Raw genomic sequence first — 26,286 nt, 5'->3', positions numbered from 1 at the left:
CCCACCTGAGACTGCTCATGCAACTATGCAGAGGTTCTGCCCAGAATTGCTCACACTCTAAACAAACAAACCCAAAAAGATAAATTGAAGCAAAACCTGAGATTCTGGCAGGTGTAAAGACTTCCACAAGACCTCAAGGCAAGGTGGGCTCTGTCCTCTGTGTGCTGCTCACAGACTGCCCTTGCTTTCTTCAGAACCTTTCTTAGGAAAATTAAGTCTTGGATGTGTTACGAAACAGCAGTTGCAAGACAAAGGTGGAATTTTGGTTAAGGCATCTGTCAGGATTATCTGGACTACTTTGAGGCTATACATGAATGTCTTCGTACTCAAGTCCTTGAGGAAACTGTTTTGAGTTAACCTGCTCTAAATGTAGATGCAATTAGTGGTTCTTCCTCACTGCTGATGATATGTACCACTTTTGTTAGGTGCTGCTTCTTACCAGGAATGTCTAAAGCTTCTGTGATGGTCATTTCTATGCTTTTATCATCCCTTAAAGTTGTGATTTTAAGCGGATTGTTTCTTCAGTGTCTTGTTTGTACTAATATACAGAGAAAATAAGTAGTTCTTGCTTCTTACTTAAGCTTGCATCCTTTGGGTTTCAGATTCAAACTCAGATGATTTTGATCCTGCTTCTACTAAAAGCAAGTATGACTCCATGGATTTTGATAGTTTGCTCAAAGAGGCCCAGCGGAGCCTGCGTAGGTAACAAGCATGTCATCCGAGGAGAACAAAGGGATGGCGAATACCTCACGGACATCACGTCCTTCAATAACGGACAACTAAAAAGTCGTACTTAGGAATTTCTCCTACTTTACACTCTCTGTTCAAAACCATGGTTTACATGAACACAGCTGCTCGAGGAGTGGAGGGGCAGGATGCTGTCCAGTAAGCACACACATGTCCATGGGTGTCAGCTGCGCTTTCGCGGGTGAGCGGTGGCGGGGGAGCCGGGCGTTCCTTGCGAGTTCAATGCAAATCACGAGACATGGCAGCAGTTCCACAGAGATACACATACAATGATGAACTGCAAAATCTGTACATATTGCATTTTAACAAAAAAAGAGCGAAAACAAACAGAAAAAACCCCAGTGTGAGAACTATGGCTGCTGATGTCTGGGGATCAGACACTGCATTTTTTTTTTTTTTTTGTAAAGAAGCTTCTTCTCACAACACGGTGATAATATGACAATCCAGAAGAAACCACAGGTCCCAGAAGCTTTGTTTTAAGATTGTTCTTTTTTTGGTTGGTTTGTTTTTTGGGGTTTTTTGGGGTTTTTTGTTTTTTTTTTTTTTGCAGAAAAGAAAATTAAAAGGCTCAAGCTTCCCTAACATTTTGAAGTTTCATCTTTTAATTCTGACACCCATGTAAATGTCTACAACATTGATCTTCCACAGCAGAATTTTCAAAGCCTTGTTAATGGTCAAATGTGCAGCTTGTTCAGCGATTTATTCTAATGAGCGGACGTGGTGTTACATTATTAATGAGAGTTGGGTATAACTATCTGGGTGTGTGCACAGATAGTTTATTTGCTACATTCTCTAAAGTAGTTGAGTATTTACAAATGTTAAATGGAGTATTTTTATTTATGTACATACTGTATGACGATGTTCTTTTTTGTTACAGCTATGCACTGTAAATGCAGCCTTCTTTTCAAAAACTGCTGAATTTTTCTTAATCAAGAATACTCAAATGTAATTATATGAGGTGAAACAATTATTGTACACTAACATATGTAGAAAGCTGAACTTATGCTTATATATATTTGATTGTAAAAAAAAAGAAAAGCGTGTGGGTGAAGGTGTGAGTGTGCATATGTGTGCATGTGTGTCTGAGTGCAAAAATGCATTATACACATTCATCCCTTCTTTGGTGAGCTTATATAAGAATTTTATCAAGAATTATCCTAGCCCAAAAGATATTAATCACCTTCTGCAGTATTTTTCCACATTTTTCTCATTGCTTGATTTTCTTTTGCAGTTTTATACACTGAATTTGTTAGGGGAATGAAATTTTCTCATCTAAATTTTTCTAGAAAATATCATAATTTTATGTAAAGTCTCTCAAATGGGTAATCATTAAGAAATGTTTTTATTTTATGTATCAACAGTAGTTTTGGAACTAGAGGTCAAAAATCTTTTTAAAATGCTATTTTGTTTTAATTTTTGTGATTTTAGTTTGATAAAAATAGGCTGAGGTACTAAGTACAGTATGATTTTTACAGTAATTCTGTGTCTAAACACTGTTCTTGAAGCCAGTAATCTTTTCATTGGCAGAGTTTAATGGTGGTATTTATCTATATTTTTTACAGTTATGCATCCTGTATAAATACCAATCCTTCATTCCTTTGTTTACTAAAGAGACATATTTATCAGTTATAATTATCCTATTTATTATAAATTATGAGATGACTAAAAGAATAAAAAGGCCAGTGGAAATTTTCTACCTAGGATGCATGATGGTTGTCAGTTTGGAGTAAGCAAGTGCTTTGTTTGGAAATTCCGCTTTTGCAGAAGCAGTGGGTTGGTTTTGGGTTTTTTTCCTTTTTTTTTTACTATGTACTAGCATGGCCTCAGATGTGCCCATGACATTGTTGCTGATGACATTGCTTCTGTTAAACTAAATAGAAATTTCAGGAAAGAAAAAAACCACAAGAGTATAAACTACTGCTGTTCTGAGCATCAGAATTTCATCTGAACTCAGTCTCTACTGAATCAGCAAAGTTTGAAAGTTGCTTGTGAATGTATAGATTTCTTATTCTATTACTCTTTGGCATTCATGACTCCTCTTAAAGGTATGGCACACCTAACTATTTAATCTACCTTCCCACTCCAAATCTTAGAAAACTGATTCTACCCCCATACCAGTGCAGTTGATTTTGATGGCTGCATTCATTTTATCACCAGCATATTGTGTTCAGAGAGATTCCACTGTCTGTCCTGTCGGATGCTTGCTTGATTTTTTGGCTTCTTATTTCTCAGTAGATAGATAGCAATAAAAACAAATAAAAAGAACTTTTCTGGAGGTTCTGTGTTACAAATGTAACATCCTTTACTCTGCATAATTCTTGTTGTTGCTCTGTAGGTTAAAAATGCAGGTATTTTAACTTTGTGTGAATGCCAAACTAAAAGTTTACAATTTTCCTTTCTGGATTTTGAGTATCTTCTGTTGTAAAGAAAAAATATTAAAAGCAATAAATTATTTTTAAGAAATCAATATTTAGTATATCATATTATGTGTTCAAGGACCAGATACATTACCTATTTTGCCTTTACATTTCTGTGATTAAATTTTAAAATGTTCTCTTTTGCCCTAGATTGCTGACATTAAGAAATTGGTGTGGGGTTTGTGTGGGAGCATTATTTATTTTCCACCGAGCAGGCATAATGACGTGAGTCAGATTTTTTTTTTTCACTGGCCTGGCAGACATTTTCATCTTGAAGATGGCTTTCCTCTGTGGATTTACAAATTACATATGAAATTAATAGAGCTAAGATTGCTGAATAAAGCTATTTGGATCTTTCATAGACACTGTAGTAAGAAATCCATCAAAATATAAACTCAGTGTTTACTTTTATTTTTTTCTTCCCCAAGAACATTTCAAATTAGCACATGTACCACATTGTCACCAGAGGCAAATTGCAGTATAGCTCTGTGTGTCTTTTATAAGAAGACTGTACTGTTGCTTTCATGCTGTGGTAAGTACCACATCTACAATACAGGTAACAGAACTGGTACTTAGGAACTGTGGTCTTTCCTAGAGCTGTAACTGAGTAATTCCTACAGAATGGAAAATTATCTAAATACTAATCCAAACAGAGGGAGCCTAAAGATGAAGAAAAATACCTGTGCTAAACTACTCTGAAAAGCAGTTGGGCTGCCAAGAGCAGCACTGAGAGGAAAGTTTGTGCCTCTGGGATAATAATACTTGGGTCAGTTGAAAAAAAAAAAAAAAACCAACAAAAAAACAAACCAACAACCAACAAACACAGCCACACCTCCTTCTCATCCCTTTAGATGTAAGCCTATAGTAGGTAATGATTATGTGTCCTTCTTAATGGCTGTAATGAGAACTTCAATCACTATAGTATAAGATCTGATCTATAAATGAACTAGAATAGCCATGTAATATAATGTGATGATTCTAAATTTGTACCTATGTGACAGACATTTTCAATAATGTGAACCACTGACCTGATGGAGCTACTGTAAGATTTGTACAGTAGGCGAACATGTAAAGTTGTAGGTTGGACTATGCTGAGCAGGAGAAGTGAGATAGTAGTTAAGCCCAAGCTGGGCTATTTTCCACCTGCCGATTCTACATGTACTTTTGTGGTTTAATTCATTGTATGGAAATTCCTGTGATTTTTTTCTTTTTTTTAATGTGCAGTACACATCAGCCTCACTGAGAAAATAAAGGGAAACGAATGTTTCAAATCCATTTCTGTTTCTCATTCTTGTTACAGGCTTTTTTTCCCCCCACCATTGGTTGTGTAGTGGGTTTTCTGTTACTCTTTCTAGTGGTTGTAATTTATTTCACATTATTGGCCAGAGCATGCCTGCATTACTGCACTTTGCAGTAATCACCAGTTTTGATATATTTAATGGTAGAAAGTGGCACTTTTCTGCCATGGGTACCCAAGTCCATTGAAGAGCTGTGCTATAAACCTTGTAAGAAAACTTTCAAAACATTCTCAGTGGAGTTTAAGATTTGTGCTTTGAGTTAGAAGTGGATGGAGAATGTAAGGACTTTTCTATCTGGCCACACTGGATCCCAGTGCAGGGCGTAGGGACCGAGAAGTGCAAAATGGTTGGCATCTTCCATCCTGAGATGATTTACACCTGCTCTGGGTGTAAGCCTGTCATGAGAGTTCTTCACCGGCTCCTGTCTCAGCAGACAGATCAGGAGACAGGTAGGTGGCAGGACAAGTATGCCTTTCCTGACTCCTTTTGAGGCTAATACAGTGTGAGGATAACATGTGGGCTTCCACAGCAGCATTGCCACTGGGCAGGCAACAGGCAGGCCCGGCAATGACAGAGGGTATTCGCACCCTTCTCCTTTGCATGCACAGAAATAGAGGAAGAATGGCTTTTGTTTGGTTTGCCCAGGGTTCATTCACAGGTAGCCATTTTATGGCTGCAGGCCTGTTCTGCTGGGACAGCAGCATCCTCTGGGGCTCACAGCACAGCACCCTGTGGCTGAGTCTTCTCATCAGATATTGACTTAGCAGGGACCCAGCTGGGATGTGAGGAGCAGCACAGGGCAGCTGCTGGACAGCCTGGCTGTGCTTTTTAAGGAAATGACTACTGAATTCACTTGAAAAAATTGCTTTTCTCAAAACAACCAGTCTCCGCCTCATCTTTCTGCCTAATGTTGCAGTTTAATTTATGCCCCATAACTTGCAAAAATGTTTAGCTTTTGCATTTTTGCCATTTACTAATCCAAACTGTTCTGCTTGACTCTCGCAAGGGTGGCAGAGTGAAGTTCCTCACTCTGTGGGATTTGCGTTGTTGACTCTGATCAAATTAATGCTCAAAACATGGTAGGCCAAATCATTCCTGATGTATTTCATCAGTCTTGCTGCCGTTCCTCAAGGAATGAATTTAGCCCAATATTTCTCCAGTTACTAGGCTTTGTAAATTCATTTGTTTATTCATTTCATATTTTTGCATAGCATTTCTGATGCTTGCCAATAAAAAGCATTCCATATTAGATTTCCAGGAAAGTATTGCCTCCCATCTCTTCTTTTTATATTATTAAGGTATATTGCATAAAATCAGGGCTTTCCATTGCCTGTTATCTTGGGTCACCATTTTCCCCCATGGTGAATACTGCAAGCTGAATACCTGAAATCAGATTCAGGCCCCTCAATGAGTGGCCTGATTTCAGAAACGCTGAGCATCTCACAGCTCCCATTGACTTCAATTAGACCTGCTGTCTCTCAGCACTTTTAAAAATCGAGCCACATATATAGAGCCCAAATTCAGCACAGCATTTACATTTGTGCTTAAGTCTGTCCTGATTCAGCAAAGCACTTAAGCACGTGTGTTTTTAGATCCATTGAAGTCAAGTGCTTGACTGCTTTGAATAAAAATAGACTCCTGGACTGGGGCCTAAGATTCCAAATACAGAAACCAACACCTAATTTTAGGCTCCATTTGGAAAACTGCCTCTCCTGCCACCTTTACCCTTTATTGCTTACAGAAAACACAAAAACAGCCATCAGGTCTTAAGTGGAAGAGACAGAGGGTTAGAGGAGAGAAGTGGAAGTGATGGACAAAATTATTCTTTGAGGAAAATGTTTTGAAAACTTTAAATTCAGCTCTTGCAAGATGCCTTGATTCATCGCTATTATTTCACGTTGCACTTCTAGAATCTCTTTGAAGATTAATGTGCAGTTATTCTATTGTCCTTCACCATTAATTAATAAATTGCTATATTAAACTTTAACCAATGCCAACTTCTGCTTTTCCATGAATCATGTTCTCACCATTGATATTCAATGTTCACAAGCAAACTAATCTATAAATCAATTTTCTCTACTTTATCAAACAGCAGAAAGTAATAAAGAAGGTCACAAATAGTACAGTAGTTCCTTGGAGGTTTGTAACATCATAATTTAAAGCTCAGAAAGATTGAATCAAAAGTTGAATTAATCCCTAAGGGAAAAGATTCTATATAGATTCTATTGATAGATATAGGGCAGCCTGTCTTCATGGGGAGCTGGTATATTTGTTAATACTTCAGGGCAAAGGAGACTAGTCTTCTCAGCAAAGAAGAAAATGAAATCCTCCGTGAGAGGAAGTGAGTATGTCCTCTGTTTCCCATTGCTGTGCTCCCCTTACACGGACGGCTCTGCTGGGAAAAAGAGAAAGCCAACTCATCCTTCACTACATGATCTGCTCTGCTGAACGGCTGGTGTCTGTGCAATGCAGTTATGGAAACCAGCTGGAATACATATATAAATCCTAAATGTTGCACTTCATTGGTGTTCATTCCTCAAATTATGCTTTTATTGTCAACCAGCTTCAACCCAAAATCTTAGCAGCCTATGAACCCAAAGCAAAATGAAAGGTTGTTTTCTTCAGTGACAAATTTTGGTGAAGTTACACATGCATTTGGAAACATATTCCTCAAAGCATGTTTAGATTTAGAGATTCCTGTGAATTACTGTAGCTTCCTTTCAAGAGTCTTCTGGAATAATAATTTCACAAAGGCATTTCTGATTCTCTTTTTTTTTAAAAAGTCTATAATCTTAATGATGTGACTGGACCTGGTCAATTAAGCTCTTCCTAATTCAAATGAAATTAATAGGTAGAAGAAAAATACTCTCATATAAAGGGAAGTATTTTTGTAAAAATTACTAGTGGCTCAATTGAAAAAATTATACTCACTGGTTTGGTAAACAGTGAGATCTGAGTTGAAATGTACCTTTGGTAGGCATGCATGGTGAAGTACAAGATGATAGAAGGATTTTTGCCTGCATACTGACTTTTCTTCTATTTGCTAGTAGAGAGGAGCTGAGCTGCCCTGAGAAAAGGCAACAGAAGAAAAAACAGGTACTATTGGTACTATTCCAGCCTCTCCAAAAACAGTGATTAAACTCTAACCCTCATCAGCCTTTGCATTAACCCTGTCTTGTGTAAATAGTGGGCAGTGATCAAAGGTAAATAATCGCATGTGCCTTATTTGCGTCATGATAGATTGTCCGTCAGGTGCGATGTAAATGAAAGCCAAAGCTAAGTATGAAGTAAAACATGTCCTAAAGAGCAGAATATGCAAAAATTCTCTGAGGACATTTCATCAAATCAAATATTTGCTGCAGTTTATTTTTGAGAATATGTGCTTCATTCTCTACTAAATTAGTACTTGATAGAGTAATAAAATTATTACAGCCATAAAGTTCCTGCACTATACCTTCAAGAGATCTTCTCATCCTCAGATTATTGACTTTGGTCTTGTGAAAAATACACATTGGTGCCTTATACTAATTCTTTCCTACTGCTTTTGCAGCTCAGACCTGTGCTTGTTTATGCAATGTGTTTGCAGTAAATTTATTTAAAAAAAAAAATCAACCCCACACTTGAAAACTAACGGAGTGCTTTCTTGTTTTAACCATTTACTGGAACAGCACCACAACTAACTAGTTTTCTATTGCATGAATAATTTATTGTCATAGCTAAGCATGCCCTGGGTTATACACTCCTGCCAGCAAGTGTGGAGTGGTGAGTGCTGTTGCTGAATAATGATTAATTACTCGCCCTTCTGAAGGAGCCCTGCTTTGTAAACTGGTCACACTGCATGTTACGTGGATTGTGTCTGCTATACAAAAGGTTACTTGCAATCACATAATGAGACATAATGATGCACATCACAACAATTCTTTGGTACAAATCTGCACACAATGGAATTTAGACAGAGACCCATTTATTTACATACCTACTGTGCCAGAGGGTACAAAACGTCACTGCAGTGCAGAAGTGCTGCCATTGCTCTTCTGCATTGCTGACATTTTGGATGAAAATAGTGTGATGGCTTCTGCAGGAACCTCCAGCCTTAACTTCAGAGTTGTCTTGTGACAACCTGCTGGCAAACTCTGGGAGGAACTTGGCTTCCACTCTGTGTGAACTGTAGGAGTGGGATTGTTTGCTGACACCTGTCCAACCTCTTGGTGGGAAGCTGGGATACAGTTCCTCCCTGCAAGGTGAGGAGTTCACTTGCTGTATGGGGTGAACATCCCTGCCTGTGTTTGTACCTGTCTGACTTAGGAAGGTTGTGCAGGGAATCAAAGTTTTGCCATATATTGTACTTCACGTGGTCTAAGGAAGAAGAGCATTCAGAAATACTGTTCTAAAACTTAAAGCCGCAGCTGTGTTGAATTCTAGTGGGAAAAAGATCTAGTTTTTCTCAGCTCCTGAAATATCTGGAAAACAAGAAGTGTTTGACCACTGCTGTCCCAGGGTCCTTGGGGCCATGCTGGCAGCACCACTGGCAGAGCAGTGACATCTAGTCCTTCTTGGTCTCAGCCAGAATCATTTGACTGTCCAGGCAGGATCTCTACTATTTTTGTCTGTGTGATACTAAGGCCCTGCTGATCAAACTCGTCAACCAAGCTGCGGTGCTAGAGGGTTAGGGTGAAAGGGGGTTGGGTAGGCAATAGGCCTTTTCTTGCTCTGGAGAGTATGGGAAGTCCTGGATTTGCATCTCTGTGCCACGACAACATGGCAAAGCTGGCTGCAGCAGTCCATGATATTTTTCTTTTCAGGGAGCACAAGGCAACCATGAGGCACTTATGGATTTCCAGGGGCCTGGTGGAATGTGCCAGTACCCTGGCAGGAGGGTGGTCATACAACCATGGTGGACACCATGGAATGGCTGTTCTATGCCCAGTCAACAGCTGGAATAATTCTGCAGCTAAAAAGCATTATTTTTCTTCCACAAGTAGTTCCTTGAGAGGTAGATCATGTGCAGGCTCATTTACTGCAGCACTATCCTGTGTGGATCCTCTGATCTGTTACAATCTGAGGTGGCTCTGTGGCAGCAATAATGGAGAGTGTTTCTGCCTCAGCCTCTTCCCTCAATTTCCTGAAATAAAATGTGCTGTGCTACATTGCTCTATGCTGAAGTCTTCTACCCTGCTACCAAACTTTGCTTTTAGTGGGTTAGCGTGGTTAGACAATACTGGAGAATGGGGCCCAGGAGGAAACAGCACAGGCAAGAAGCAGAAGCACCTGAGTCTCCATCCTCTCAGGAAACGAGGGAGAAAAACCCCAGTGTAATCCTCCACTATGATGGCTGAATAGTATTGGTATTATTTCCTAGCTCCCAGATATTGTTCATCTAACAAATGCGGTGTCAGTAGTTTCAGATTTGGACTTTTGCATATTTGCAAAGGCAACTGTAGAGAGATTTATGTGGAAACCTTAATGAGAGTAGATAGAGAATGGACATCAAGCATCAAGCATGAAGTTTCACAGCTCTGAAACTGCATGGAGAGGCATATCAGACATGTATCACAATCCCACCAGCTCTTGCTTGTTCTGGTACTAAGCTGTTGACACTGTATGGAAGCTGATATATAATTGAAGAAATTACATACTCATTTAAAAATGGAAAAGGCATAGCAATAAAAAGTGCTCTGTAGTGTGATTCCTAGAATTCATCTTCCTAGCAGAAGCATCTTTGCAGGTAGCATTTATGCTTTTACTCCAAGTCTCATGGCACTGGTCTTGCTATACAATGTTGGGTCTGATGAGATTGGATGAGGTTAAGCTGCCTCAAATAGCTGCTGACTGGCAGTTTATTCCCTCACTTTCTCAACAATGCCAGACTCACTATATGTCTGGGAGGCAAGGAATACAGTTAGACTAGACAAATGGAATAGGAACCAACAACAAAGTGAATCCTGTGCTGTCCTATACATTTTTTATTCACATTGCACATAAATCTCATCCAAGCTCATGGGAGAACTTTAGCATCCCCTTAAACTCCCATTTATTCTCCATCCTTCTCATTCTTTGCACTATTAAGAAAAAGATTTATTTTCTGAAAACTGCTCTTAATCATTGTGCAAATACCAATGGAACATTTATACACAAAGTAATAAATAGATGATTTACATCTTAATATGGGACTGGAGAATCTTCTGACTTATTTGCATTTTTTGTATCTAACACAGATGCTATTCTTATTCTCTATTAGTAATGTTAATTAAGTGATTTCATTATTCTTATTTAAATTTAGGGTTGGGGTTTTTTCTCTGCCACAGTGTGCATGGGACAGTTCAACAAAACAGGAAATTAGTATGTTCAGCACTCAAAATGCTTATGATAAAGAAAAAAAGTTTGCTTTAACTGGCCAAGGCAAAAATCTGAAGCTCTTTGAAAGATAGAGAGTAATGGAGAGCATGGAAATGCATCTGTTATTATGCTGGATAGTGGTAGAGGTACAGGAATCAGTCATAGCTTTTGATGATAATGAGGACATAGTGGAGCAGGACAGTGCCAGAGTTTATGTCCTTTGCCACAGAAAGGTAATATTGTCAATTCAAGCACCTCTGAATGTGGGAAAGTGGATTGTCAAGTCCTGTTAAAGTGGCTCTTCTCAGAGGAACAGAAGATGTTTTCTCTCTCTCTCCTGGTTATATCTGTCTCTATTATATTATACTGCCAAGGGCAGTATCTGGTCCTTGAAACTATTTATTTCTTTCTGTGTGCAGAGGGAAACATTGAGCAATATTTTCATTGTTCCATTTTGCTCACACAAGTTCGGGTAATGCCAAGGAAAATATTCCTATGGTCAAACTGAGAGTCTTATGGAGCTTTAGTTCCTTAACAAGGGTTGTAAGACTTGTTTAACATTCAATCTTCTAAGGTGTGTTTAATCTTCAGAAACTTTCTGTCATGCCTGCTTTTCAGCCAACATATGCACATGACTGCATACATACCAGATAAGCAGGATTATATATATGCACATATACATACCATTTCCCTGATATATAAAATATATATATTCATGTAGACCCCCTCATCTGGGATTTGTCACCTACAAGCAATAAAACATAGATTGCATGGACTGCAATAATAGTTTTCTCTCCAAACAAGAACATAGGCTGTATCTACATCCTTATGTTGCAGAAGAATAGTACTTCAGGCCAGCAAGAAGTCCTGATTTCAATTGTGCTCTGGCTGAGAGTATTGCAAAAAGCCTTCCTGACTGGGAAACCATCATGAGTGGAGTCAAAGGGCTCTGTGGTCATGGCTGCTCACTGTGTCCACACTGTTGTTCAGAAACTGCTAGGATGTATGCAGTACCATCTTAACTCATGGCAATTTGAGCATTTCTAATAATTTGTTTCAAAACAGTTTTCTATAATTTTGCAGTTACAGTAACTGAATTCAAAGCTGCCTGAAAAAGAAATAATTACTCCTTAAGACATTATTTAGAAATAGATTTGTGTGCTCTTTGAACTATTAGTAATGGGCAGACTGAGACCCTCAGAGTTCAACCCAACGAGCCCATGACCAGCTAAAAGATGGAAAGCAGCAGTGCCTGGTTTTCACTCACACTGAACTAGCATCCACTGAAATTGCTCTGCAAATATCCTTAGTCCCCAAAACTGTAGAGTCCAAAGCACTTCTACGGCATCTTGGCTTCTTCTCAGGAATGGAAACTGGCCTGGGGATCCAACAAGTCCCAGGCTTGGCATGATGCTTGGCATGATAATCAGGGACTACTTCAACATGTAGGAAATTGTAATTTCCTTAAATCTAGGGTGGTGTATCAACCAGTCCAAGATATGTGAACTGGTAGGAGGTATTTTTAGCTAACAAACTGCTATGAACCCCTTTCTCCATCCATACAGGGCCATATCTGACAACTGAAAGCGGGGTTGATTTCTCCCCCCATTTTCATATGTTCACTTTGTGATTAAATTGATAGCTGGCTGCAGTACTTTAAATGCCATTTCCAGTCTCTGGCCTTAAACAAGTAAATGTTCTCCTTCAACCCATTCAGTTAAAAGTGATGACATTTTAAGACTTTTTTTCAGCTCCTGTATTTAATAAGGCATTTATTTGTTTGATTGTTTGTTTTCAAGAGTGTCTCTAAACTGAAATAGTTCATGTACATGTAGCAACACCAGGTGGGTTCTCAACACAGCCTCCCTAGGTCACCTTAAATCACTACAGCTTTGGAGAAAATGGTGAGAGCATGTTAGGTCATGCAGGAGTGCCCAGGAGACCCACAGTAACACTTACTCTAAAGTCTAATTTTTGTACGTGTCACACACAGGCTCTGCACTGAAAATTCCCTGTCTATTTTTGAGTATCAGAACCATGGCCCTTCAGGGGTAAGTAGCATATGTAATTTCTGTTGATGTCTGACTTTGCATTTACAGTATGTGACACTATACTATTTATTTAATAAGATCTTTCTACTTCCATTTAAGAAATCTTTTTATTCAGATCTGTAAAGGGAGATAATTTCTCAGTTCTACTGATTGTCTATTATTAAGGAAAAAAGTATTTAAAGATTTGAAGATACCCCTGCTCCACTCTTCAATGGCTTTACAATTTCTTCCTTGTGTTTTTATCACTTCAGCATTGCACTAGCTTTCCTTCAGCTTTTGATGAAATCACCTCCTTGATGAAATCACTGAAAAAACAGGCTCTGGGAAAGTGCTTTATCTGAGATCCCAAAGGCAAGTTAGTTCCAAAGATGTTCATGCTTTGCAGTCTACATATTTAGACCTCTTTGGTGATACTACAAAATCTTTGCAAATGCTCATATTGTTTTTCAAGGCTTTGGGTTACTTTGCTAGAGAGAAGTTCCTTTGTGAATTAAGTGCTCTTTGAGGATAAAATGTTAATCAGAACTCTTCAGAGTTACAATATCATCATTTTCATCATATTACTTTGAAAAGACATAATTTATATAATTTTTTTTAAACATACTTTCTTAGGGCATATGTAGCAAAGGACTTTTCCTGCTTCCTAATTGAACTTCATAGCAATTATGTACTGGAGCAAAGCACAGTCTCCAGCCAGCCCATTTGGCTGGATATCTGAAATTAAAAACCTCTTCTGGGTTTATTTTTGGCATCCTTTTGTAGTCATACATTGTTTTACTTTCCCTCTCTTTGTACTTTCCTTACTATGCAGTGCTGCCTTCCAATAATATCTGGGTAAATTGCAGATATATAAATGGAGGCAATTAACAAAGTAAATAAAAATATAACTAGTAGTGTCTAGTGGCACACATTAACAATATGTAAATATATATGCACACACATAGGTATATATAAATATATTCATATGTGTGCATTTATGTGCATGTATCTGTACACTGAAAATATTCCCAGCTTGAATAAGGAGAACAAATTCTGGAAGGAGCTTCTTAATACCTTTCACAGGAACAACCCCAGATGACCCTTGAGGATGATCTGATAGATATGAATTGCAACTGGCATGCAATTGGAGAAACAGGGCTACTGTGCCAAAAAAATGAATCCATTTAGTCATAAACACTATAGCTAAGTTGATGCAGGGTTTATCTAAAAAGGCCAGGCAGGTTTGGTGTTAAATGAAAGGCAGAATTTTAATTTGGATGATAATTGTTTTTCAATAACAATAATTTGTACTAAACATCCTGATTTACATTAGAAAACAAAGGCCAAATATTAGGCCAAGGAGCACAATCAAATCGAGTTCAGCTATGGTAGAAAGCAGGCTGCTGGAACATAATTCACTAAAGCCATTTTTTTAGCTTTTCAAACTTCCAGCTCCTAAGAATTTTCTAGTGGAGGTGTGGGCACCTCTGTAACTAAATGTAACCCACTACAGTCATACTTACTATCCTTAATTATCCTCCAGAGTTCTGGTAAAAGCAACTTGAGAGGATCCTGGACCACAGGCTGAGAAAACCTGCAGTGCTCTCTCTGCTCATTTCTTTCTTACTTTCTCCATGTCTTTTGTTTCCAGTATGACATCTGTCTTCATCTTTGGGGTCACAAGAGCTTCTTTTTCATCAGGTATTTGCCTAGATTTATGTACAGGCACTTCGTTTCTCTCATCTAATGGTCTTCTTTTGACCCATCTCGTAATGCAGCCCCTGATGAAAGAGGTGGAGTTATTTCTCTTGAGGAATGGACAAATTTTTCAGCCTGGTCCAATTTAGGTCACTGCTTCTGAAGTTCACTTCTGGATTAGTTTTGTGCCTTGAGCCCGGAACTGAACTTATACCACTGATAGATGAAAATTTTCAGTGTGAGCTTGTGCATTTGGGTATATCTGTGTTGACAGTTATGCAAAGTCTCCCCAGGAAGAAGAAGAAGAATATCCCATTGTTGCTGGTGGACCCATGGGTCCATCTCTGTTCCTCTCCAGCCCTGCAACTGCAGTTACCAGAAGCCCACTTCTCTCAGTCTCATGGTCAAAACCATCACCTAAAGGCAGCCCACCAACAGATTTCTTGAACCTGTCTCTTACCACAGAAGAAAAATTTTTTAAAAAGGGAAACTTCCATTTTTTTAAAAAAAGTTTTTTATCTTGAAAGTCCTCTCAACTTTTTCTTTAATGAATGAAAAGAGAAATTATCTTTAAAACAATGTCCAAAATTATGTTACTGCTATTTTAGTTAAATTCATCAGATTCAGATGCAACCTACAGATAATACCAACTCACAGCAAAGTTTCTTAATTAATTTTCTTGAATTAAGAAACTGTAATACCCATATATTCAATTTTTCAATTTTGGTAGTGAATTAAAGATACATACTACATAATCATCATTTTCCAAGCTTATTTAGTGGAAATTTGAGTTTGTCCTGCATCATTTATTATACCACATCTTTACAACATTACATCAATGTCATCTCTTAACATACTATCTGAAAGTCTAGAGTATACCTAACTTTCAATTATGGTAACAATATTGGTTCCTTTTTTTGTCAAGATATACTCCAATTTAAAGGAATGACTGGCTGTATACTTGCAGAGTGTAGAGCCTATACACTTCCAGAATGTGTAGCTCTACACTGGCTGTAGTTCACCTGCTCTGTACAAGAACTAGCCTAGCTGGGTTCCAAGACTTGCCCTCAGTCAGGGGATTTTCTGTGCCATTTCCCAGTTCTCATAGTCCCTGCAGCTCTTACAATGGCTAAGAGGGAATGGTTATCACTTAAGGTACTGATTTCTCTTCATTAATTATGTAGGAAGGACAGGGGCTGATTTAGAGACCTAAAATTTGGATGGATGAAATCCATCGCCTGCTCTTGTGGTGCAACTTACCTAAGCCCCTAGCAGTAGCTGTCTTTGTCATTACCTAAAATGGAGAACACATGCTCATTTATTTAATAAACATATGTATGAGTCCTCTGTATGCTAAATAAATAGCACTCAATAACTTGCCCATCCTTAAAGCAGCAAAGGAAGTTTTGATATGTGGAGTCTCCACCCCTTAGAGAAGGACATTACTCTTTTTCATCCTTCCCAGGATCTCAGAGAGGAATGACATCACTTCTTCCTTGTAGAGATGTGGGCACAGTCAGTGCCCTGAGCAACCTGCAGCTGGATTACTGCAGCAAAAAGCTTGTGGCTGAAAGAGTTTGAAATACAGAAGTGAAGCCCCAAGTCCTCTCTTCTGACCAGAATCCAGCATAGACATTCATTATTTCATTGCACTGAGCTATGATGCAGGTTTGTGAGAGTGTTTTAAATTCTCACCAAAATTCCAGACACTCCTTTGCAGTGATATAGAGGTTTCCATGCAGTATTTTTCCTTATTCATCTGTAACAGAAGAGAATTAATGTTCATAGTGATTTACTATCTCTGAAGAGTCATGTCCTTTTTATTTTTAAACCAAAGCAAAAAAAAGCTTCAAAGTGCAAATCCTTTTTAAAAATATAGATCTCTGGCCCTAGCAAAACAAAAGTCAGACTTTCAAAAGAAAAGCAGATGTTTTCTTAAATTAATTAGGCAAACGCTTCCTGACATTGGCACATGGTAATGTCCTATAAATCACACTACTATATTATTTTACCTTGTATTTGTACTTACTGCTCGGATCAAGGTTTAAATATATGATTTATATAATGAACCATTAAGATTTTGTAACCTTGCTGTGCTTTAGCATTCTTGCTTATTAAACAGTAATAAAATTAGGCAAAGGGAGCTGAGGTTATGCTAGTAACTATGTCAAAGAAAAGCAGTTGCTGCAAGGTCCATTTCTTGCTCAGGCTACGTGTCCTTTTCCCACTGGCAATCATACATTGCACTGTGGCCCCAAAGACTGTTTGCCATTTCTTTTTCACACATGCCTATGCAGAAACATGGATTCTCTAGAGTGGACTTTACTTTGCTCCTGGCCTTTTAGGCATTCTTTCAAAACCTATTCTTGCAATAGTAACCAATTAAACTAGTTACTAAGAAAGAAGCATATTTCAGCACTTACGTTAATTGAACTGTTACAAACTAAATATGATTCCAAATTGTTTCTGTATTCCAAATCACTTCATGCATGCAGATAAAATGAAAAAATTACTAAATCGTTTTGAAATGTGCAAATCAGGCATACAATACTGACATTTAGATCTGTGACCTGATCACAATGTAGTAAGTACCTCTGAAAACTTTGCAGATTTTAAAGCTGTCATATGAAACCCTTGAACCACTGCCTGATGTGATATTCAATAAGTGGAAGTCAGGCTGCAATCAAATTGTGGAACTGTCTGCATCAGGGTTTTACTACCAATTTACCCAGAAAATAATCTTTCCCTGATTCATTTCACGGGCCAAGTAAGAAAGGAGGAATGACTTAATGTATAAAACACATGCTTTATTCTTTGGGACCTTGGTTTGAGTTCAATTTGTGGTCCTAACTAAAATGAGCAGCTCAATCCCCAATGAACAGTAGTCCATATCACTGAACTACCACACACGATTAGGCACAATTGGCTGTCTATGCTTAGGAGAAGTTGAAGAGTGATTTAGCATGGAAACTAAATCACTTCTTTCATCTGTAAAGTGAAGTGGCCCTTTCTGGGACTCTGTGACTAAAAAGAATACACAAACCATATTGTTTCTTTTTTTCAGCATTTCTTCAGTAGAATAAAAATAAGATATAGGAAAAGGCTCATTCTCTAGGAATAAAAGCCATATGGCAGCCCTAATTTGCAGCTATTCTTTTTTTTTTCAAGAAATTAGTGACTACCATAACTGGCAGAGTGATGGTGAAAATACTGGTACATGGAACAAATGGATGCTGCTAAAAAGAGAAGTGGGGAAAATATGGCAAAGAAGAAAAGCAATGATGTTTGAAGCTGGAAAAAGCTTTTCCCTCTGAATCCTGGAGCAGGAGAAATGCTTGCCGGGTAATACATCTATCTAGTTACATGTCATACATGGCCACACTATTGAAGGGTTTAACTGTCCTGGGATTTAAACTTGTCACTGCTGGGATAAGCTGCACTTGTACACAACAGAGTAGTGTAAACTATTTTGCCAGTGGTAGAGTTGCGAAGCTCTAGCAGAGAGGTGATTTGAGAATACCAAGGCTTGCACAGGAGCACAGGCTGGAGAGGCCAATAGCCGGGTGGGCATGGGCACAACGAGCTCAGTGAGGGGTGAAGGGAGCTGCAGAATCACTAAGCAGGGGATTAGAGGGAAGCTGAAAGGGAAAAAAGAACCTACATCAGGGTGGTGTAAAGAGAGAATTAAATTAAGTCACTGGATCTATTTCACTATACTCCATCAGAGGATATTGGCTAGTACTATGGAAAAGAGATATTTAGTATCTGTACCTAGAACCTTCCTAAAACATAAGGTTCAGAATAAAACTCTACTGTAATATTAGGTATAAACAGGCTCTATGAAGTACTGGAAAAGTGTTAAATGTGGTGCTCCACTTTGAGAAATGGGACATGGTAGCTTGGTAGTAGGACGCTCAGGCATGGTATTCAGCACCTGAGCTGGTGCAACCAGGGTGATCTCCTGAGCCCTGGCTGGTCAGAGCATTCCTGCAGAACAGTTGTCCATGGCATACAGACAGGAGGCAAAGAGGGCAGTGAAATAAACTCTCAGCCTTTACATTGCAAACTTCTGTTCAACTAACATTAGACCTCAAATTCACAAGCTTTTATTTTTAACTGTGATTTTTTTTTTCTCAGGGATTCCATTAATTTTCATTATGAACTATACTTGCTTCTTTCATCTCAGGAAGAAAAGACTCTGACTGGAGGTACGTGACAGCTTTTCCTTTTTAGTTGCTGGAAATAAGTTAATAAATGCAGTCACAATCCAGGATACCATTCTCATTCCTTATTGATACCAACTATACTCTAACAATGAATTTCAAAGTGCTGCTGATGTAAACTCTACCTGAAGCCTGTTTGATCTCAGATAAGCATCTTCATCCCATTCTTCATTTCAAGAAAAGAAAATCTTACTGCACAGAAACATATTCATGTGCTTTGGGTTCAGTTCAAGATAAGCCATGCTTTGCAGAAAACCTAATTAATATCAATCACAAGGAAAACAGAAACTGGAAGGAAATGTTCTTTCATTTCTTGATAAACAGATCACCTATGATACATACACAAATGGACATACCAATTTGCTTTATTATGAAAGTATCTCCCTGCAGGGAGGATTTTTTAAGGAATAAAGAGGTAGTTGCACTTTTGCTCTTTTGCTCTTGTGTACATGACAGTAACTTTGTTCTGTTAAATTAAAGTTGAATAGTGCAAATCAGACCAGAATTACATCCTGCAAATGCAGGTTTAGTGCATTTAAAAGACTGTTTACTCCCAACACTTAAACTAATAATTATTAATGATAACTCATAAATACATCCTTTAATGTTCCTATAATGCATTTCAGGCATTTCTTTTCTCCTTTCTCTTACCCTCTGCCAAAGGGAAAGCCACAGCTTATGACCTAAGAGACCTTATGGGCTTAGAATAGAACCTTTAGTGATAAATATTCATATTTGGAAAATCTTGCAAAATCAGAGCAGCTAACTTCTGTCACAAGTCTGACCTTTAAGAAATTTTGCTGTTGACCAGCATCCTTTCCTACCCATGGATTTCAGTCTTGGAGGTGGCCATATAGCACTGGCTATGTAGTTCCTTCCAAATGAATGTAGGAGTTAGTTTAGATCTGATTCATAAAATTTGCATGCACAAAGCAGAGTTCTGCTCTTATGAATGCTCTAGGTCATGTTGTGAAAGAGAGGGTTTGGAAGAAAGGTCACTAATCTTTAGAGAAGTCCCTACCTTGACTATCAATCCACCTTTAAAGTCCTTGATGCCAACATTTCAAGTGACAGTATAGTATATACCAAGCTTGTGAAGAGATACAAGCATCAGATGGATGTTTTTCACCACAGCATTGACTCAGCAATGAGTTTATGTGTGTGGAATATCATTCTATTTGGCCCCAAGTGAATATTAAGAAAAAAAAAGCTAAATATTCAATTTTATTACTTTGAGCTTCCCAGTACTTTCAGCTTTGTTCTAGCTTGCTCTTAGCTGTCTTTGTATGATGCAACATTTTTAGCTGCAACACTTAGGGTTTGCTTCCACACAAAACTATCCAAAAACCCAGCAAATCAACAAAAGGACTCAGCTGTTCGTACACTAAATGTTTAAAGGAAAGGTCAAAACAATGGATCATTGGAATGGCTGGTACAGGGTAGCTGAGGAAGATCCTCTTTTTCCTCTTGACATCTGTGTGCACACATTCTTTAATGTATTTCAGATACTGTCCCTTCATAGCCTCTCCTTTCCTTGTGTAGTGATATTCTATGTTTGCTTTTGAGAATTATTTATTTTTGGCATCCTGTGGCACTGAGGAAGTTTCTGATGCAATGGGTCACTTTAAGGACACAGAATCTGCTGCCCATGCTAAAAGGACCAATATTTTCATTTCAAGAGTAAAAAGTAAGAGGAAATAAAAGGGTTGGAAAAGCTTCCCTCAGCAGCTTTGAAGGAGATACAAACATGAAGAACAGAAAGCATTGGCTAAAGATGGAGCTCCAGATCTTGGACTAATTCCTGATTCAGCATGTGTGCACTGCTGTTTAGCTACTGGTCTGTGAGCTCTTGGTGGTCCATACAAGCAATTCTTGTCATCACTTGTTGGCAGAAGCCATTAGCAGCCTGTGATCCAGTCCTTAGATATTTCTGAAAATCAATGCATCTCTAATGGAAAAAAAAAAATAAATAAAAAGAGCTACCAAACTAGTTAATCCTTCTTTCTTCTCCCTTTTATTTTCATTTATTAGTATTTCTCTGCACTAACATTATGATATAATCTATCCAGTCTACCTTTAACTGCAGAGTCTGCCAAGCAGTCTAGCTGCATCAATGCCATTTTACTGACAAAAAACATCCTCAGATACTTGTTTCCTTGAATCCCTGCACATATATTTTCTGCTGAACCTTCCCTACCTGAAAGATAGCTGGTGTATGCCTGTGTGGTATATCTGTAATAGTAAACCTTAGCTACAGCATGGACCTACTTCACAGAATACATTTGGGTATTGTATTAAGCTGTAAATAATATGGGAAGTATTCAGAGGGATGGATTTATGTTGCTATTTTTCAAGTAATGGTGGCTTTGAGGCATAGTATATGTATCTGTCAAAACAATACACACAGCTCTGTGGTTAACTATTTACAAAGGATTAAAGTTTAGCTCCTAATAAGATGTTCTCTCTGATGCTTTTGCATTTGCTACTTAATACTATGAGAAAAGTCTGTACAAATTATGAAGAGAATGTAGTAATTCATGCAGATCCAAAATATTCTGTTGAAAGGTAGATATAGTGAAAATCCGGGATAGAAAAAGCAGTCCAGACAAAAGCATTTCTTGCACATTGTAAGAAGAAAAATGGAAACAAACCTTTATTGAAGTTTGGGAATGATTAAGACACATTTCTTGATTTTCGTTGGGTTTTTGTAAGGCAAAAGAACCATAAAGCTGCAATAGTAGCATTCACATTTCTACTAGCACTTCAGATGAAACACTCTTGCCCTATCAAAAAAAACTCAAGAAGCTATTGAAAGAGAAAAGTCTTTTGTGAGGATTTGGACCACATAAAAGCCAAAAGGAATCAGTATGAATATTATAGGTAAGTATTGCCTATTTACTATTTTTTTATTTGTCTCTCCATTATTTTGTATATTTATCATCCTTAGTCTCCTGTTGGCAGCTTATCATTCTTTGAATAAGGGATAGCAAATACTACATGGATACTCCTCTGCAGCTGTGTTTCTAAGTTAGCTGCTCTTTATTTTCTAATTGGGAACCATGCAAGCATATGGGCTCACCATTGGTAAAAAATATTATCATTCTGCACATATCCACTGAATAACTAAGATTTTGGAAGCAATAACGACTTCTTAGAAACTAAATTAAATCAGTCAAATGGCATTTAAAATTAGAAAGATGACTGGGAAATTTTTAAAATAAAGACCAAAAATAAGTAGAAGTTGTAGAAAATCATGGGTTTCTGGATATGTTCTTCCAGCTGAAATCATAGAGATGCTGTAATTTCAAAGCTAGAATATATTAAACTGAAGCTGAAAAAGCTGAAAAAATTAAACCAGCTAATAGTAAGTTTAGGTGACCAAATAATTTCCTATTTAAATACATCCCAGAAAAGTGGCAACTGAACTAAGGACTGTCACTGCTTTGCATATGCTAGAAACCTAAAAAAGAGGAGTTTGTTGCTTCAAACATGAATTTGGCATATCATAAACTTCATAGAAGAATGATGAATTAGAATTTTAGCATCACAGACTCATTTAGATTGAAAAATGTCTTTAGCATCATTGAGTTCAACTGTGAACCCAACAGTGCCAAGCCCACTGCTAGATGTTTCCCCAAGTGCCACACCTACATGTCTGTTAAATTCCTCCCATTGGTGACTCAACCACTTCTCTGGGCAGCCTCTTCCAATGTTTGGTGACCCTTTCCATGATGCAATTTTGCCTGATATCCAATCTAAACCTCCCCTGGTGCAATCTGTGGCCATTTCCTCTCATCCTGTTGTTACCTGGGAGCAGAGACTAACCCCCACCTGACTAAAACCTCCTTTCAGGTAGTTGTAGAGAGTGATAAGGTCTCCCCTGAGCCTCCTTTTCTCCAGCCTAAACAAACCCAAATCCCTCAGTGGCTCCTCATAAGACTTGTGCCCGTGCTATCTATTGTCAGGGGGCAAAGTCTGCTGGAAAGATAAAGCATTTCCTGGAGAGCATGTGTACAGCATGTGACAGCATTCAAAGAGTTAAATTTTCTGATTAATTTAAGCATATCAACATATAGTATGGATTCTGTACAGATATTTACCCTGCACCTACACAAAAAAAAATTTCCTGCACTGCTTGTTGACATCAGCCACCTGTTCAAGTTAGTTATAATACCTCATTGTGACAAACAGCAAGATCCAAGAGGCTATTATGATAGGATACTTCAGCAGTAAATTAGGATGTAAATTAAGATGTCACAGACACAATATGATGCCAAGGTTAAGTTTTTTGATGCAATGAATGATTGTTTAGTGGAGAGAAAGCCAGACATCCCAGAGAAAAGCAGCTCTGTACTATCAGAAGATCTGGCTCAAAATTTTGCTACCAGTAAACCAGCGCAGAAGCCTGTGATGTACCTATATTCAAAAACCTTGTTTGAACTGCAAAATACAACAGAAAGTGAAAATTAAAAGTGAATATTTAAAAGGTGGAAACCTCACATTTTTCTCATTTAGTCTTTTACTATTATAACTATGAATCCAACATTAGAAACTCTTCTTGCCCTTGATGTCCCTTGTAAGCATCGGCTCCAGGTGAGCTTTGACTTTCCTAACACCATCCTTACATTCACAGTCCTTCCATAAACTGAAAAACAAAGAGAAATAAGAAACACGTGGTGTTCAAGAGTGAATCTGTGGCAAAAGGGAAAATTGCCTATGATTCATGGTCTAGGCATAAAAGGCTCTAGAAATTAACATAAATTTGCTGAGGATTTTAAGCTATTCAGTTTAAGGAAGACCAGAATAATGGCAGACTGTTGCCAAGGGATTCTACAGCGTCAATTCCACCCAGCAATAAATTTGCAGATATATGTGAAGTTTATAAATGCAATTTGACATGTGTTTCAAAGAACTATTGAGACATTACATTCATAATGTTAGCTCAGTTCTCTGTGCTGGTTGAACAAATAAGATGGATGGCAGGAAGCACTAAGACAGTAGCAGCAAACTTCTTTATATAATTTTTTAAACTATTATGACCACAACTTTAATATTACACACAGTTCTCTGGCCTGAGTTTTGAAAAGTACATCACAGCATTAAAAAGGATGGAAAGAAAAAAGATTACCGTACAATCAACTTCTGCATGAAAAGTGACTAAAACTGGCAATAACAGTTTAGCCTGGAGACCTAAGGAGGACAGATGTGATGGATATGAAGAAAAAATAAATGGAAAGAGGAGACAGCTAGAAAATTATTATTCACTCAGTAATATAATACCAAGATCAAGGACATAAACTCTAACTGTCTAGAATGTCTCAGACATAAAAAGAGGAAATTTTGGGATGCTGAGAACAGTCAAACTGTGGACTTCATTGTCACAGGTGGTCCATGTGCTTATGGCCAAATTTTGCTTATGTTCAGAAAGCACCTGACAAACTCATGGAAAGAAATCATCCTGGATTTTTAACTCAAGAGTAGTCTTGAACAGTCCAAGCTGCAGGTCACTAAAAAGTGAATGCCTTTACCATAAGAAAACACCACTGTCTAGATACTTGCATTTAGCTTATCCTGTCCTGACATTCCTCACTAGGATTTATATTGTATATTAAACCCAGAGCACACACATATGCAGAGGATGTGATCAGCTCTATTTCTTTGTGGCACATTTATTCCATGGAGCAGAAGCTATGCTCAGTCTTTTCAGCTGTCCCTAGTTGTTCCATTGTGCCATAGAAGCATCCACTGATCTTATAATCTGAAAGAGGCTAAATCAGGCACTAGGATAAAGAAAGATGTGTCCCTAATGGGCATTGGGCTGTCCATCTTGAAATCATCCCAGGAGTGCCAAATATACGGCTGGAGAGAAACAGAAATAAATAATAGAGGGAAATTAGTTTTCAATTGCTCATTTAGAATTGCTAGTTTCAATCAATGACAATTTTAAGGCATTAAACACATTCCGGAGTAACTTGTCAAAAAACCCCACCCTGCAATTGCTGACATTCTCTGAGGTTTTTTAATAAGATCAGGGTCAGTGATGGGAAATAAGCGGGAAGATGAATAGGATGTCAAAATTAAATTGAGTTCCAGAGGAGTTATCTTAAGTTCCCAGAAAAATAGAAACTCATGAAACTTTGAAACTAAGTGGGAAATGTGTGTTTTAGCTTACAGGGAACAAGAAGGCTGATGACTGTCTTTAGCAGTATTAACTACCCATGCTATTTTAGCAGCTTGAAAAACACCCTCGTCCTTTGAAATCTGAAACAGAGAAGGTTCTACTTACTTTAAATCCTAATGACTTCTGGTGCATCAGGCTCTTTCATTTTTATACAGGGAACCCAGATTAATTGTTTCAACCATTTGACTATCCATTACAATCTCAGGACGTACTTCTTGTTAAAGTATCAGAACTGTTGAATAAAATACCATTTTAACAACGCATATATCTGTGGGGTTTTTTTTGTTCTCTTTTGCTAGATGTTGTAGCACTTCACCTTCTGGAGTGTAAGTACACTATTGGCCAGACTGTTATTAATCATCATTGTTGTCAATAAACAAAAATCCAGTGGAAGAAAACAACTGAATACCTAGTACTACAGAACAGCTCCTGTTTCAGAATGACCACACTGAATAATAATACTATTATTTTGGAATTTTCTTTGCAGTTATAAGTTCTGTTCTGGACTATGGTCTTGCAACATATTTTCACCATTGTTTAAAATACCCTTTCTGCTTCATCCTTGGGATCAAGGAAGCAGGATAGTGGGTTTGAATATGAGCTTTAAAAGTGTTATTAAAAATTACTCTTCTCCAGCCAAAACCATGCTATGGGGTCATCACAGCAAAACAGGTCTTCTCTTGTTGTCTGCAGATGGCAATCTAGAGTTTTAAGGAAGTTGAAAAAAATAAAGAGAACATATAAAGGCATGGCTAAGTTAAAAAAAAAAAAGGATTGAGAAGCAGGGAGTCACACGGGAATAGATTCAGTTAAGGACTTCCAAGATAACAGAAACACTGGAGAAAGTGAAGGAAGTAAAGAACAGCATTAAAGGACTCAGTCTGGCTAATGCATTCCAGCAGGAGGAACCTGTGAAACTCTAAGGTCAGTAAGGTTTTTGGGATTCTGAGGAAGAGGGTGGAGATGTTGCATGTTTTGCATAAAACTGTGTATTTCTTGGTCTATGTAAAATACATAAAAATTATGTGGTGAGTACTGTCTGTTTGTTTCCAGTAGCTTGAAGTTTTTAGACTAAAAGTGAAATGGCCTGCAAGGACAAAGGTATGGGAAGGGATGTTTTTAATCAGTTTAGGAACTCTCTTTTGTAAGACTCTCTCCTATTTACAAGTAATGCAAGAAACCCATAATGTTCTATTTAGTAGAATGAATTAGACCCAGAAATGATGGCTAGAGGTAATCCAGGCACAAAGGAAGGCTTACAAGTCCAGAGACCCAGCTTGGAGGTACATCATAGCAGACTAGTAGAATCCAATGAAGTGACTGGATGAGCTTCATAAAAAACCATTTGAGTTCATT

The 26,286-nt window shown here is 38.0% G+C and overlaps 1 protein-coding gene across 5 annotated transcripts in view; it reads left to right on the top strand.

Moving 5' to 3' along the window:
* PPARGC1A (PPARG coactivator 1 alpha) overlaps nt 1-4,439 on the top strand; it is a 361,917-nt gene extending 357,478 nt beyond the window's left edge. For all 5 annotated transcript variants that reach the window (XM_085577743.1, XM_021554414.4, XM_021554418.4 and 2 more), the window contains one exon: nt 603-4,439. In XM_085577743.1, coding sequence (XP_085433869.1) covers nt 603-706 — 104 coding nt within the window. In that variant the 3' untranslated portion in view covers nt 707-4,439. The remainder of the gene's footprint in view (nt 1-602) is intronic.
* The last annotated feature ends 21,847 nt before the right edge of the window (nt 4,440-26,286 follow it).

The sequence above is a fragment of the Lonchura striata genome, chromosome 4 (genome assembly GCF_050655825.1).
Source record: "Lonchura striata isolate lonStrDom1 chromosome 4, ASM5065582v1, whole genome shotgun sequence".
Taxonomy (NCBI): domain Eukaryota; kingdom Metazoa; phylum Chordata; class Aves; order Passeriformes; family Estrildidae; genus Lonchura; species Lonchura striata.
This window is presented reverse-complemented; position numbering and strand designations above follow the sequence as displayed.